This window comes from Temnothorax nylanderi, unplaced genomic scaffold (genome assembly GCF_030848795.1).
Source record: "Temnothorax nylanderi isolate EJ_2023f unplaced genomic scaffold, tnyl_v1.0 TNYL_tig0115_pilon, whole genome shotgun sequence".
NCBI lineage: Eukaryota > Metazoa > Arthropoda > Insecta > Hymenoptera > Formicidae > Temnothorax > Temnothorax nylanderi.
Window position 1 is genome coordinate 180,545 of NW_027249177.1, and position 17,314 is coordinate 197,858.

The 17,314-nt window shown below is 33.3% G+C and overlaps 1 protein-coding gene across 3 annotated transcripts in view; it reads right to left on the reverse strand.

The window, feature by feature from the left end:
* LOC139776236 (neural-cadherin-like) overlaps window positions 1–17,314 on the reverse strand; it is a 199,609-nt gene that overhangs the window by 112,808 nt on the left and 69,487 nt on the right. For all 3 annotated transcript variants that reach the window (XM_071712779.1, XM_071712780.1, XM_071712778.1), the window contains one exon: window positions 14,169–14,358. In XM_071712779.1, coding sequence (XP_071568880.1) covers window positions 14,169–14,358 — 190 coding nt within the window. The remainder of the gene's footprint in view (window positions 1–14,168; window positions 14,359–17,314) is intronic.

Sequence of the window (17,314 nt, forward strand, 5' to 3'; positions counted from 1 at the left end):
CGAATGAATGGTAATTTCGAGCTGCAGCCTTAGTCTCTCTATTAAGATCACAATTTCATGTAAATATCGATAACTTGACGTGGAGAAATAGGAGAACGACATAAAACTGCAGGAGACATTGGAAAGCCAGGAAATCGCTGTCAATGTTATAATATTAATTCCTTGAAGCATATGTGGTTCGCATAATATTATTATGTAATATTAATTTAAAAATCTCATTGTTTTTTTTAAGCAATGACGCGTAAATATCAGTGATAGTGTATATATATGAAGAATATGAGATTTATTAAAAGTTCCACGTAACGTTTTCAAAGCATAACGTAAGCTGTTCTCGAAATTTTATTAATACGAAAATATATTTTTTAGCTTAATTAAGTACATCCATTTCTATGAAATATATCATGTTTAACGAGAGCATTTTTCATCGATGAAGTTTCCGGATAATTAAACAAGGCTGTAATTATCGCAAGCGTCTGAGCTCGAACTCAGGTAACCCTATATCCCTGCATCTGACGATGGAAGATTCATCGCGCAACAATCCCGATGTTCACTAATTATTCATAGCCGAGAAATAATCGTACTTGCATTGTACTAGAAAAAAAGTACATATACACGGAGACAATCTGTGCACAAAGAAAAAAGAGCGAGTGGCGCGACATACATCGCGCGGGGTTTTATTTCAATATTCACTATAGGCGTAGTGCCTATGCCCCCGGAGTTCTATTCACGTTTATCTCGGTCGGTTCTTTTTTTATTTTCCATTCAGTCTAACCGCCCATTGCTGGCATTCGCCAGCAACTAGCAAGAAAGTATAAATAAATAAGTTATGCGCTGAATGCTCGCTCGCGCAAATATACGCGGCCGTCGATTGTCATCCCGGGAAATCGGCCGTGCCGCGACGTGCATATAGTCCGCTGGAAATTATGAGCGGCAGAACGTATCATTTGTTTCGTTTTTCAACATTTTCTCCGTCCGCGACAATCCGCCGTATTCTGCCTATTGTGCCTGCACGAGCGATACACTGCAAGTAATTGCAAATGCGTTTTTTTTTTTCGAACAAAAGTATTTAATACAAAACGAAGCTCTCTATCCAACAATAATAAAAACCTGCAAGAGAATAAGACGCTCTAAATATTAAATTACGTTGGATAACGTTTATAATTTATGTATAAAGTTACTCAAGTACGCATATTATCTATCTAAAAAGAATATCAAAGTGAGTCAAGTACGAGATCAAATGTTAGTAGAGCTTGGTAAATTGAAACAACATTGCATTATAATGTGCGCGAATGCGAATTGTAAAATTGTGCTGCTTACTGAAAATATTTTTCCATTTTCAATGGTGCTTTTGAAAGCGTTAAATAAACAATGTCGCCTGTTCAAACACTTAGAACTCATCTCTTAGCTTTCGTCGACCCGCTATTATTTTAACATAATGCCAATTTTTTCCGTAAGGAAATTTTATTTCTGCGGTATAATAAACGTTATGCTAGCATTATTAATTATTATTCATGACGACACGACGATATGGTAGTCGAATAATATTTCTTAAATTGGAGATGACTAAAATAAAGTTAGGCGAAGAATAGAATTTTTCTATTATTTTCTTAGAAGTTCTTTACGAAACTTTTTACGTCCAATGGTATCTTTGACGTCGGAATCGTCTAACGAAATAGAATAAAAATATAAAAGAACAAGAGCGGAATAAAATCGCATATTTCCCCCTTTTTCTTCTAACCTTTAAAAAGTGCTCGCCAACGAGCGCAACTTAAGAATTCTGAAAATTGAATTTTCTGCATATTGAATCGTATTTCTCCGCTCTGTACCGCGTCTACATGCAGAAACAATTCCCACGTGAAAAATTCTTTTTTGCGGAAACGACGAAGTTCTGAGTTACGGTCTGCGTTATGTTTATGTGCGCATTTACATCTAGAAAATAAATATATTATGTGTCAAGACGCCGTTAGAATTTGTAATGAATTTTTTGCTATACCTAACTCAGTGTCAGATAAAAAAAATTCAGAAATAAAAAATTTATAAAATTTAATAATTATACAAATTTAAATTAAAAGTGGAGGTACTGTATAGAAATTATTGATTAAGAAACCAAATTATTCTGGATAATATAACAATTCATTAATTTGATTGATTTATTTAATTTAGTAATTTTGTATTAATTTAATATGAAATTTAATAACTTAGTAATTTGAAAGCTTATATTTCCGGAAAATTTTCGCACGTAATAAAATAGCTGCATTTATTACTTATATAATACAAATACACGCATCGTAAACATAAAATCATGATATATTAAAATATGTATATATTACATATTTTCTAAAAATATCGACTTTAATTAGACGTACAATAATTATTTCAAAAAGTACACATTTAAAATAAGTTAATAGGTAATAACGTTTAAAATTCTCTATTGCGATTCTACTTCATCTGTTCATTTTATCATTCTTACATGTAAATGCATTAAGAAAAAAAATTGTTCGAGGAGAAAGTAGGACGCTGACACTGATTGCGAGCTATCGCGCCATATTCCTTTCCGCGACCTCGTGCGAAATGAGATTTGCAGAGAGCTTAATGGACCGGCGAACGACAATTGGATCTTGTCTACCAGTCGTGGTGTAGATATTCAACCCCTTATCTTGAAACGTCACTGATTCCAATTGCAAGTTTCGCCGTGCGTCTCGTATAATGCCCGTCCGCGAAATCGAGAGATCGCAAACGTCCGACGCGTCGCCAAACTCGAGAAAGCACTCTCCCAGAAAATTATACCTTGCATCGCCCGTTATCTTGCGGTAGTGCGTGTCAATATCCTGTCGAAGTAACAATTTGCATATTGACATTTCGCTCATCGTAAGTAAGATTCTCGTAACCGCGCGACACGCCGTTGCTTGCCGCTGCCTGTCCTTCGTATACAGGTATTTTCAATTCAAACGCTTTTCCAACTGACAGACAAAATGCGAATTATATCGCGGAGTGATGCGAATTTCTCGTGTTTAGTCTAAAGAGAATTTTATTCCAACTGGTATCAGTCTCGTCATTTGTTAAAAAATTAAATTACTATTTACCTTCTTACAAATTAAATGTAAATTTCTATTAAAAAATTTGCCATTGGAAAAAAATACAAGGTAATTATTTTTAAATAAGTTGCCTTGTGAAATCAATGAATCTCAATAAAAGCGGCTATTATTATTTACATTATTTACCAACTCGATAATCAGACATTTTCACTTAATTTAAAGCAATCTTATTTTTCTACAATAAAAATTTTGTTTGGCACTCGATTTCCAATATATTTGCCAATTAAAAATCTGTGAGTAAAAATTGTCTCTCTATTGGATTTTGGATAGCCGGAAAATAGAATCGCTAAACTCGTTACAAAAATTAATTAACGTAAAACTTGTTAGCTGCAGCGAAAACAAATATCAAGCGGGCAAGAGCTTGCATAACCCCATGGAAAGATAAAGCGTTGATCTCGAAGTTCAAAGAGATACCCCAGATGTTATTGATTACACTCGTATACCGAGCGCATTCCGCGGCATTGCATGCTGAAGAGCAAGAAACTCGCGTTAACTCCGAAAAGAGATGAACGTTCGCGTTTACCCAAGCAGGAGCGCGGTTCCGCGGCGGCCAAAACTGCACGAATGCAATTTAACCTTCCCCGTTTGAAGCGCATCTAAAGAAAAACATAGAAACGGGTGGGTATAGCTAAAGTTGCAACGTAATTCGGCTACCAAACGGTATATGCATATATCCTGGCTGCAGTCGACCCTTTAACCCGCGGAATCAAGAACATCGTTCCGGGAAGAGTTGCGCGGACCGCGCGGATGCAACGAGCGTGAAACGCTCAGTTTTTCTGTCTCGCGAGTGAGCGCACACGTCCGCCGCCAAAGCCACCACTTAAAATCCTGCCGGGAAAAATGCTGCCGGCAAGTCACCGACAATAAAAATAATCATTGTGGAAGCGAGCAAAGATCATAGGACACCCTCCCGACCCTCTCTGCATTCGTTACCTTTCTCTCAAAAACAATCCCGCGCTCACGAACAACATCTTTGATGTTTATCAACGTTGGAAAAGCAAAATCGGAGCTTCGACAGGGATCTCGGTGTTTTCGCGCGTTTTATTACGTTCGTTGTATAACATGAAACATGAAATAATTTCTTTTAATGTAATGGAAATCAAAAAATTGCGGATTTATTTTTAGAACCAATGCTTTTTATTAATACTTTTCAATGCTGAATGTATAGACATCAGCAGCATAGTTTTGAATAACATTTTTGTCGCAACAAAGTTTCTTTTCAAGTTTAGCTCACATAAAGCTTTTTAATTTACAAATATTATTGAAGTTCGTACATATGGACTGTAAACCCATCAACAAGTTTATAATTAATCTTTATTTCGCTTAATGGTATTTTGTACACAAAACATATTACTTAATAACCAAAAGAATTATTTGCGTTTTCTATAAAAATAGATAAATGTAATTTACGATATTAGAATGCGAAGTTAATTACATATTATTTAGCGTGCAAGAAGAAAATTCTAAACATTGTGCTCTTTCTTATATAACTAAAAAAACTGTACACGAATATAATATGCTCTCGAATTTCTAACTTCGCCCCTATCTTTGCCGTTAATCATCGCTATTGCGCGATTAATTGCAACTGACACACTATAATTGAATGTACAACTCGCTTGTCCGTACCAAAGAACGCTGATGAAATTTTACAGTGGTTTCGGCTGCAGTGTTAACAGCGCGCCGTATTGTTAACGAGCGTGTATCTACGATTTAATATGCACGTTCACGCCCCGAAAACGCCGCGGGGGTTCTGCAGTTTAGCATAATTGTTATTTAACATTCGCCGCTGTTACCGCTGAGCATCGCGCTTACCGCTGAAATGCATACAAAGAAGTAACCTCGATTATTTGCAGCGATGTTATGAGGCTGTTTGAAGTGAATCCGAATTTAACGTTGCTATTTACGCCTCAATCGCATTCAGAGTGTCTGAAGTAAACATTTGCGGCAGAATGATACTGTGTTAAACTTGTCGTTTACTAAGTGATTTTATAAGAACAATTTGAGTAAACATAAATCGTGACTTACTAAATATACTAAATATTTTGGAAAAAGTCAAGATATTTAAAGTCGAAATACTAATTTTAAAAAAGACACTTTTAAAAAAGATTATTAAGTAAAAGATTCTGAAATCTTTAGAATTTTTACGACATAGAAAAATTAAAATCAAAAAGTTTAATTAAAAATTGAGAATTAATGTTTAAAGGAATAGAATAGTGTGATTTAATCTTTACATATGTAAATTTTATATTTCCTGAGATTTTATGTTCTCGAGCATTACGTGTATATATAGAAAATGTTTTTCTTTATTTATTCCTTCATGTTTCTCGTGAAGAAAATTCCACGTTTCTCGTGTAACTTTTTTATTAACGCGACAAAGATTAAACTAATATAATCCATTAGCTTAAGAGCGAGCTACCTGCATCAAGAGTCTTGCTTGAAAATTCTTAGCTATTTATTCCATTTTCTCCTTAACACATTGTCGACCGAGCGAATTGTGTCTGACTATATCCTATTATGCCTGACTATGTGGCATTCGTCAGAAATGTCCCTTAGGGAATGCAGCACAAAAATCGAAATTGTCTGAAAATAATGACGCATAAATCGTAGATATATCGTGTATAATTTACCAAGTTTTACAATTTGAGATTAATTAGGCGTGAATGTCTTTATAATAATGCATAATTTGAGTATATATTGTGCGTAGTTAAGTAATCTAATTTCTACATTTTTAACGAGTTATAAGAGAATATTACTGTTTGTATTGAGAGCCAAGTCTTTAGGGGATGCGGCGCAAAAATTGAAATTACTCTGGTGTAAGAGCGCATAATTAGCGCATAATCCTGTGTATACTTGTTTTTCAGAATCGCTTGTGATTAACATGGGGGGGGGTGGAGAGCTCACTGGCAGCCCCCATTAAAAATTTAATATGTTTTGATTAAACGAAACGAGCGCAAAATTTTCTCTTATGGATTTGGAGAGCGATTAAATATCGGTTGTGTAACGATATATCGCGGAACGGGAAGATTTTCGCGATCGGTCAGCAATGTCTTAACATCCACAAACGCAATGTATAATGTAATTTTGCATAATTACGATTTAACATTCCCTATTACCTACATTCTTTAGTTTACGTGGCGATAAGACTCCATTTTGCTAAATGCATGTAAATTAAATGGTTTTTACCCCGCTGAAATGTAAGGGGATAATGAAGGAAATGATTGTAGGATGTATTGTCAGGAAATAAAGCGTAATTGTCCTATATATTGTTCGAAAGTATGTATCGTTTATTATACCGCACTTATGAGGAATCAGAATCACAGTGGCCGCGTGTATCGAGCAGTCTCCGATTTACCGGTGCTCCGATAGAACAGTGCTGGAGTACTCCGCCTTAACTGATACCGCACGCTAGTGTTCTCGAATATTACTGCGTTACTCCGGTCTGAACCGACCGACTATCTCGAGAATGTTATATCGGTACTAATGTAACTCTTGCATATTTTTTATGTTAATCTTGAATTTAAAATTTAAAGATACAACATAAAGAAGTAACTTTATTCTTAACGGTAAAAGTAAAAAGAGGTAAAAGTAGAATGTTAACTTAACGGTTCTTCGTGTGTTAATTTCTAAATTTTTTTTATTATAAAATTTGTAATTCTCGGAAAGTTTACGGAAAAAGAGTCAAGACTGCAGAGAAGTACAGAAACTTCTTTTCTTTTACACCTTCTGCTACGTCATCTGTAAAAATGTTATTTGAATACTTTCGCGTTTCCACGTTGCACGAATCGTTTCCTATTTGTACCAAGCAAAAGTATATTGCATACAGCGTATGGTATCATCGGGAAGGGAAGGTTTACATGCCACGTTTACGATATCCGGTGCATCTCACATAAGCGACAACCGCGATGTCAACGCTTCCTTCTCGAAATAGACAGTCGAAATGGAGATAAGATCTCTAAAAGAGAAAGAATAAAATTCTGCGACGGTATGACTGGATTTTCGGAGTTATAGAAAAATATATTTTTTTACTAACGTATAGCAAAGGATTTCACCTAATAGTATTATTTTTATATAAATATGATTAGATTATAATATTTGTGAATATATATGCTATAATTTTAATGAATATTTATACATATGTTACAATTGCAGTATATTTATTAAATTAGAATTCAAGTGATATTTCTCTAAAGCTTCCAAAATATTTCTAATCCAGAGAAAATAATCTTTCGACGATGATAACAAAAATTCTTTTTGCACAGTAAAGTGCAAAAGCGAATAGCTCATTTATTCAAATTAAGAAAAGGAATATTTAGTGTAAATTAATTTTATAATAGAGCGTTGAATATTTCGTAACGGTTGGCAGTTGGCACATGACGCTTGTTGTTTTTGCGTTCTATGCTATAGGTTTACATCAAAATTGCTTTGTTTATTATTCGTATGGCGACTCGAACGGGCAAGCAGCTCCGGGTGCCGTCGCGGTCGCGACAAGGGAAACGCGGTTATTCTCTGTGAACAATTAACGATTATCAGCCTATGCAATTGATTCACTCTCACGATTAACGATTCGTGAGCGTATCGAAGCAATGGCTATTTATTCAAGCAGATATTCGGCGCAATTTATTTATTCGAAGTAAAGCTCGAAGCGATAAGGGTTGGGATGTATAAATTATTATTTCATCGCGATATTTACGAGCCATTTCCAATTTAATTTATGTGTTTGAAATATATTGTGCATACAATAGTGAATTTTGGTTGTGTATTTTCAGATAGTTCATCGTGTTTTATTCAATCATTACTCAATTTTGTTAATCACACAATATCAAGATGTAAAACGTTCAAATTTTTCGGTCATTATATATATATAACGAAATTCGTGAACAAATAATCGCTAATTATTTAGAGGAAATAATCGCGAATGGAACGGATAGTAACCAATTCGATTGTGACACAAGTATTGTACTATTATAATTAATTCCATATTTTAATTTTTATCATTAACTGCGACTTTGTATTTTATATCACTGATTAATTAAACAGTTAAAATTCTTTATATTTGAGATTTATTTTTTGTTTTTATTTGCGATACGCATGTGAATATTGAGGAAATCATTTCATGCAATTATACTTGATTTGCGCTATTTTTTGTTGTATGTAACATAATAAAATATGCGTTTAATTAATGGAAGTTAATTAAACGTACAATATATTTTGTCGTGCAAATAGAAATTGTGGTATAATGCATCGTTGTATAATAATTGTTTTTTGAAATATTAATTATTCTGTGCGTTACTTTAATTTGGATTTTATGTTTGTATGTTACAGATCAACGCAGTTTCTGCTGCTGCACATCGTTAGTCGGTGAGTCGAATTATTTGATGTAGAACGGATTTTTGAGAGAAAAAATTGTATATATATGTTATATATATGCTAGATACATATGTGTATCAATGTTATTTATCAATGCTAATAACAATATAAAAATATTAAATAAATATAACATCCCAAAAATCCGTTGCTTTAAAATGGATGTGTTTTATTATATTGGTACTGACATTTAATGTTAAGATTAATTTTTTATCTGTTCCTGCCTATAAAAATACATTTTTATGTCTATTTTCATATTCTTACATAGGCAAAGCTCATAGAAGAAAGTATTTAATATGTATTGATACACTGTTGGAAAATTTGTGTTAAATATAACATAAATCACATGTCCAAAACGGTCCACTCAAATTTTTGTGTTAATTTAACATAATATGGATGTGTTAAGTGGTAACACTGATATTATGTTAAAATATTTCAACAGAAAGGAAATGTAATTCTGATCGTAATTTAAAGTTAATTATGTGTACAATTAACATAACTTTTATATTGAAGTTGAGATTGTAAGATAAAATCAACTCTATTTCTGTAAATTTTTATTTCTACTTCTTTTATAGAGTAAAATCAACATTCTTTTTCTGTAAATTTTAACACATTTAATAAATACGTTCAAATTGTGTTACTTTAACATATTTTCTAAGTTATTTTAATTATTTTACATTTTGAATTTGTAAAATTCAATTAACATAGCAGGCATATGTTAAATCTACACACGAATGTGTTGATTATTTTACACAAAAATTTTAACAAGGACTTTTTTTAACACACAGGACCTCTGTTTTCAACAGTGTACGTTTTCGTATCTTATATGATAAAGTATTAATTACGACAAATATCAAATTGACATAACACATTAAGAAAATTTATCGAACTCGCAAGCATACATAAAAAAATAATAAAAAATATTTTATTAAGTGAAAAAGTAAGTCCAACAAAAGAAAATAAGAACAAAAGAATAGACTGCAAAAGAGAAATTGTTTTTAAATCTAAAGTAAAAAAATATTATTACTTTTATATCTTTTAACGAGTATTATAAGATTGTTAGGAAACTCAATTAACAGCACTTTGAGAATATGATGTTAATATATAAATAAAATTTTCAATACTAAATAAAAGATTTTATAATTAATGAAATTTTTGAGTTTATTATTTATATAAACGGTGAAAAATAAAGAAAAATGGAAAGAAATAAATTAGGAATATAATAAATGTGACCTGCAAATTATTTGAGTGCGCGATGCCATTAGCTAGATTTGATTTCTTACATACGCATATATCGACTTTTTGTGAAGAAAAAAGTCAATAAAATTCACAACTTTTCTAATGACTGCTTGCCAAACCCATCAAAAAACACAGAATAAAATTACTCTTTCAACAAACAGTAGTTCGAAACTTCGAAACATCGAACTTCGAACACCGAACTTTGTACTGACTTTTTAGATATCCTTGTAATCTTCGAGATTCATAAATCCATAGTGAGTCCCAATTCTTATTTCATATTTTTTAGCTTTATATAACATTTATCTTACAAGCTCAATATTATCGTTTTTTTTATATCCTCTTTGTGGAGAGATATTGAGCATCATATGTAAATTTATGTTTTGAAAGCAACCTATTTGCAATTTCGTGATGTTAAAACCTGCTAAAACAAGCTAAATTTTGTTGAATTGGTAACATTTTCAGTGATGTGTTTACATAATTTTTTTCAAATAAAGCAATTTATATAAAATTTTACATTTTTATATTTTTGCGCATTAATAAGCAATTATCTTAAATTTGCGATAATTATGTCAACATTTATAAATAGACTTTATACTACTCGCTTTAATAAGCAAACATTTATAAAAATTTTGCTATTTAAATAGTTCAAATATAAAATAATATTTAAATATTGTTTTATTTTATCGGAAAAAAGTATTTGACAATATAATAAAATTATGTTTAGTGAGTGTAGATTTAGTACCTTGTGGACACTTTATCAAAATTTTGTTGCTCGAATATTGGTGTTTACGCCATATATTAACTCTTGAGCTTTATACGTTAATTGGATATTAAAACAGTGGTTTTTGCTGAAAATATAGCCTCAGGTCTGAAAATATTCACCATGGATATAAAACCTGTTCTTGATAAGCTTATCTTTCAAAAGAGATATATAAAAGAACGTAGTGACTTGTTTCTCGATAATTTGGGAACCCGTACCGAAGTCTATAAAATAAGGAATTACAGCGTCTTGGCGCGGCTGTAAAAATCCTCATAGGAGCTTTGCTCCTACGTAAGAAATATCTAATCTTGCGCAGCTTTCAAAGCATCGTATATCTTCTTCAGCGTTCAATTTTCTCGGCGACTAATAGCGGAAAAGGGACGCGCGTATCGACCGCGTATCAATCTTATTTAACTGTAGCATGCGCACCGTACGTTGCGTGCATTATAATGCGACATTATAATGCAATTTGATGCGGCGCGTAACACTGAAGATAACGATATTAGGAGCTAATTATCTGCTCGAGATCCTTAGGTCTACCTTTTAATCAACGAAAGTGCGTATTATCTTCGGAGAATCTCCGTGTGGCTGGAATTGCGTTAAGTATCGTTTGTGTGTGTGTCCTATATATTTTATATGGTCAGATAGCCAGAAAAGAGTATAACTGTACGTACGTTAATACCGATCGATATACCGAGACTTTGGTGCTTAAAATTTTATAAAGAGCACAACGTGCCACTCTAGTGATAAAATATATCTATTTCACAGAAAAAAATCTATCGAAATATTTTAAAAAGCCGACTATTTTTTCATGAATCTTTGAACACTTGAAGGAGAAATATCGAAAAATACAACACGGACAAATTTATAGTCGGTCTAGTCTCTCGTTCAGTACTTTAATGCCTCGAAGCATTAAACATTTTCGTTCTTTATTTAAAGAAAAAGGAAATTTAGTAAAGTTCGCATTCAACCTACTAAATATATAAAAAATGAATCATTTATTGGATGTGGCATAATTAGATTGAATAATAGAGACGATTGTGTTTATCATCGGTTTCATATACGAAGCCTTTAGGGAAAATTTTTTAATCTTGAAGTACGATATCCTCTAGGCAAAGCGGAAATTAACGTCGTGGTTTGCAACAAGTTACGAACAGTAGTTGAAATTTAATGCTTCACGCAATTAAACTAACGATCATATTACATACCTAGCGTTAATTTTACAATACTGTAGTAACTGCACTAATTGACTCAAAGCGATTCACAATTTGCGTCAAAAACTCTTCAAAGTACTTGATTATGTTTTTATCTCACTAAGTGGCTCAAATTCAACAGACGTACAGAAATTTAATTGCGGCACGCATTAATATCTATTACGTTATATCATCATAATCATATTGTTGCACGATTATCGTTTTTATTTTGTTGTATATTGTATTATTTTAAAAAAAGCTTTATATTTAAGGCATTATATACAACAATTTTTAAAAGTATTAATTACATTACGTTGACGAATTAATACTATTGTATTACGCGAAATACTGATAATTATATTATCACTTATATAACTCTTTTTTACAGAAACGTATAAAATCCGTTCAAAATCATTTCCAATTAATTCCGTTCCCTCTAAATCGCGAGTAAGTATATAGGCGTGTAATCAACTAATGCAAGCTAAAGGAAGACGAGAGACGACATCGTAATCACGTTAATGCGCGAAAGTTCACACCATAAAAGTTCGATAATGCAAATCACGTGTTGTGTGAAAAAAATCCTAAGAAGCTTTGCCGGCTGAAAGCGCTTTCGCGAATTTCCCCGAGGGCGACACACTCATTTTCTGAAATGATATTAAATTTACCGGTAATCCACTTATCAGTTCGAATCGATAATCCTTTTGTAAAGCTCTTGTATCCGCACTATTTTTAGTGTGTAAACTTTTGAAAATATAGCGTGTAAACTTAGAAGGAAACAATTTGACGCAACGTGTTTTTGTTAATGAGATATTTGAAATTAATTTCCGGCGCTTTTAAAAATTTTTAACAATTAATTAGAGAAAATGCCGATCGGATCTTGGTAATCTAATAATAATATTTCTACGTCAATTTTGTGTACTTCTTCCAACTCAGTAAATTACTGATTATATTTGTCCGTTTTAAACACAGCTTTTTTGTTGACACACAGTAAATTCATATAAAATACTTAAATCGGTCATCGATTTAACTTTGGATGCTAGTAAGCATCCTTTTTAAATTGCTTTAAAGAATAATTTATTACAAAAAATATCACTCTAGCCAGGGTTCGAACCTGGACTTCCCTGTGACGGCGTCTTTACCTATTCAACCACTGAGACTCAGCCGAATTAGTAAAGACGTGCAGGTCGTAGGGAGGTTCAGGTCCGAACTCACGCTGGGGTGACATTTTTTACAATAAATTCTTTACAGTAATTTAAAAAGGTTGCTTATAGCATCAAAAGTTAAATCGAATATCGATTTAAGTATGTGGATTTACTGTTCCAACAAAAAGCTGTGTTTCAAGACCTACAAATAACCAAAGCGCAGTTTACTTGTGAGTATTTACTTGGAAAAAGTATACAAAATTCACCACAGAAATGTTATTATTAGACTAGGACTAGCCTGACCGAAAATGGCATCTTCTCTATAATTAATCGTAGGATTCATATCGGTCCTGTTCTATTATTATTTAAAACATTAATTTAATGTAATATGTATGTGATAATTTTTTTAAAATAAAATAGACATGACATTTCGTGAATATATTTCAATATAAATAAAGATTTTACTTTAAGAAAGACATAATGTTGTAATATTACGAAAAGTAGATTTAAAAGTTTAGAACTTTGTTTTTTCTCAAAAAACGTTTTTTTAGAGAAATATATATATATTATATCTCGCTATATATATCGCTATATATATATATATATAAAGCGGAATACAACTACAAAGCGGAAAATAAAAAATGCAATTAATATCTTTTATATTTTTAACACGTTTTTTTCCGGGTGAATATATCAAACATGTAAAATTTTAGACTACGTGACTATTTTTCTCGCTATTGAATCGTGCTGATCGAGCGATAAACGAACATTCTATTCAAATTTTATACGGCGATTCTGTCTGATCTGCACATATCCAGCGTGAATATAAATATTACTCTTTTACAACCTGCTATTTATTCAACTTTATGAAACAGTTGCACGGAACAGAATATATTTCTGTTATATCTTTTTATATCTCATTGATTTCAGTTTGAAATCACGTATGCCTTATACAGAATCAATTAAAAAGCAAACATTACTTTTAATCCTTCCTTGAGAATTAATATATTCTTGCATTTCAAAAATTGCGAATACTTTCCATGTACTTTTGAAAACGAACAAAATAGCATAAAATATGATGGCCGTGGCATTGTTGCCGTAGAAGTTGCATCATTTTTATAATAGGCTCTTTATATAATATCTATTGAATAAGTTATATTTTTAGAACTCGCCTATAACTTCTAGCTGATTTTTTCCTGTATAGTACCATTTTATACGGTAACTTCGTATAATGGGCACGTTCTGAATCGCTCATAAACCCGAATAGAAATATATCGTTCCTGCGATCTGCTATTTAACAGAAATTTATAGTGCGCGCGCACTGGCGCACAGGCAGCAGCAGCAGCTTTTAAATAAAATTTTCCGTACCACCTACCTGAGTTAGGTTGGCCGTTGCTGTTAGGTCGTGCGGAAGGTGCTCCGTCTCGGGCCTCTACCTCGAGGGCGTAAGCACCCTGCTTCTCGCGATCGAACATTACTTTCGTGAAGATCTCTCCTGTTTCCCTGTTGATCTCGAAGTAATCCTTGCCCTCGTTCCTGTCGCTGTTTACCACGTAATATGTGACCTAGATAAATAACGCGAAGTTTATTGACTCCACCTACGTGTCTCGCATGCGCAAGTAACTGACAAAGAATGTCATAACTCCGCTGGATATCGCACCATTAGCGAAGCAAGATAAGAAGACTTGTTTGCATAATAGAATAATGATGATATTCTGCGATATACGGCGCACCACAAATGAGATTAATTCATTAAAAATTTTAAGACATTCTGTGTAAGTTATAGAATGTGTCTAAAGATTTAGTAAATCGTATAGCATAGCGTTATAATAACATTTCGCAATTGTATTCCAACAATAATGATATTTTTATCTCTATTGTTATCATAATATTTATAAAAATTTGTTTAGAGCTAATTAATCACAACTTATGTGAACTTTATAAATTATTAACATATCCACCGTAAAGCGATTTGAATGATCCGAGATAAATTTCGGTCCTCGTGCAATATATCGTGAGCGTATAACCTATTTTACAATCCGACTCGCTTTACCTCTATTCGTGCAAACTCCCTGTTTCATATTAAAATACATGTATGTATATAAAGTACGCGAAACGCATAAAAATACTATCGCCCGGGGTATAATGGCGTCGAGAGCGTAAAACTTCGAAATGGCTATCGCGAAAGAAAATTTGCGTAAATTCCGCGCTGTAAGACCTATTACTCGGACAAGTTGCGAGCGCGTCGGGGCACTTTATGCCTTCCAATTTTACCGTAATGAAACGGCAAACATTGTAACTGTAACCCGAACAGGACGGTGCAATTTTATGTAATGATGGAATGATTTTCTTTCAACGTACTCCGTACTTCTTTGTAATTTCTTAATTAACGGACGAAACGAAAAAAACTTGATCAAATCGACGTTAACAATGTTCTTGTTACATAGTGTGTTCAGCAAATTCCAAAATGCATCGTGTAGTACATTTTCGTTGGATTTTATCTAAATTTTCTACATTTTGCGGTTAACATTTTCTATTTATTGCATTAGCAAATTCAAATTTCTAACGGAATTGATAATTACATGTTTTCTTATCGCAATTATAAGTTTTACATTAAATTAGACCAGCTTTTATTAACACAAATGTGAGAAATTTTTTACATTTACGACCAAATTTTATCTTCTATATTATTTGCAATCAAATTTCTTTTTACTCTTGCAAAATTCTCTATTTGCTACGATCGCCGATAACGGTCGGCATGCAAGAAAGAGCGGAGAAAAGACGATATCGAGTTTGCAGCAACGCGATTACCGCGCTCGACTGCATGTCGGATTCACATTCGTCGTGTCCCTTTTGTCTCGGCCGTTGTGCGCATTTCCGTCGTGCAAACCCGGCAAACCCTACGTCCGTGCACATAGCATGGCAGGTACGTATGCACAAATAGAATGTGCATATTTGACAGATCCTTCGCGCGCGAAGGACTTCACGCGCTTTCTCGTAACCGTGATGAAATTTACAGTCGCGCATATCTCGCCCCACTTAATCGGCAAATTTCCACCCGGAAATTCCATGTGATATTTCACGGTCGCTCCGCTTCCGTTTATTGCCGAGGTAAAGCTTTTTTTAGCGGCTGCATCGCACGTCATTTTCGCGGAGCTGCTTGGCTAAGAACGATCTCATTTTTGTTTAACGAAGAAAAAATGAGTTTAACCCCCCCCCTCTCCCCCTTCGTCCAAAATAAAGATATATGGTATAACTTGCTTTTCTATAGCTATAATGCTTTTCATTTCTTCGCTTCTCTTATATAGAGATACATAAAAAGAGATACGACAAAATTTGCAAATACGATTAAAGATCAGAAATAATAAAAAAATAATTTCGCAAGAATTAAAATCTTTTTTTATTTTTTTATATAAAAAAGATTGAATCGTTTCTTGTAAAAGATTGTAAATTATATAATTTATAAAAAAAAAATAATATTTAAGTAATGAATAATAATATTTACAAAAAGTAATATCTTTTTAAAGAACAAAAAAAACGGTAATAAAGTTATAAAATAAAATGCTCATTAGCCTGTCGATTTAAAAGAAAAAACTTTTTATAAAATAGCAAGGAGAGTCCTATCCCAACTATTACGCTTTTAAATTGAAAAAAGAAATTAGTCCGATTTAAACCGAGATCCGAAGATTACTTACACAATACATCCGGTTTGTCTCTCACAGAAACCCGTAGCTTGTCTCGTAATATTCAGCACGTTGATAATCGGCAGTTGTATCGGCATTACAAAATGCATTCGGTAGCATGGCAACCGGGTTTCGGTGTAAAACGAGTGATAATCACGCGATTAAATGTCGGCACGGTATACATTCGCGTTGTGCTGGCAACGCTGGCATATCCGTTAATGCGATCATACGTGATAAATTCAACGCCACTCAAACGCGCTCGTCGAAATTGCGTTACGGAGTTTATAACATTCCGCCAACGACGGCAATGCATTTCCGCATGAAACATTAAAGTTTCTCGACGCGACAGTCTAAGTTATGGCTATGCGTCTAAGCACCCTGTAACCGCCCTTATCCCCCAATTCCCGACCGCCCTTCGTCTCTCCTCAATCAGGACTTTGACAACCGAGCTCCCTTAAGTCCCGTTCAAGTGCCCCGCAATGGCGCGATACCGAGCACGTTCTTTGGTTCTTTCGTGCGGCTTCGCCGCAATTCTCCTGCTATATCGATCCATTCGGAATCGGATCTCTGCGGTAAAGAAATGAGAAAACCGGTGTCAAACGTGACACGTCTTTTCTGGCTATCTTTCATTATAACCGGAGTTAAATTTCTTTATTAATTTTAATCAGTCTCGCTTTTCGTTGATCGCGTTTTACATAATAATTGAATATGAGACACAAGTGTCTAAATTACCTCTGTATTTCGTCAATAAATTTAGTTGCAGTAGTGGAGTTAAAAAAGTGGATAAATGTTAATAATGAAATTGATTTAAATTAATTCAAAAATACAGTCGTATTTA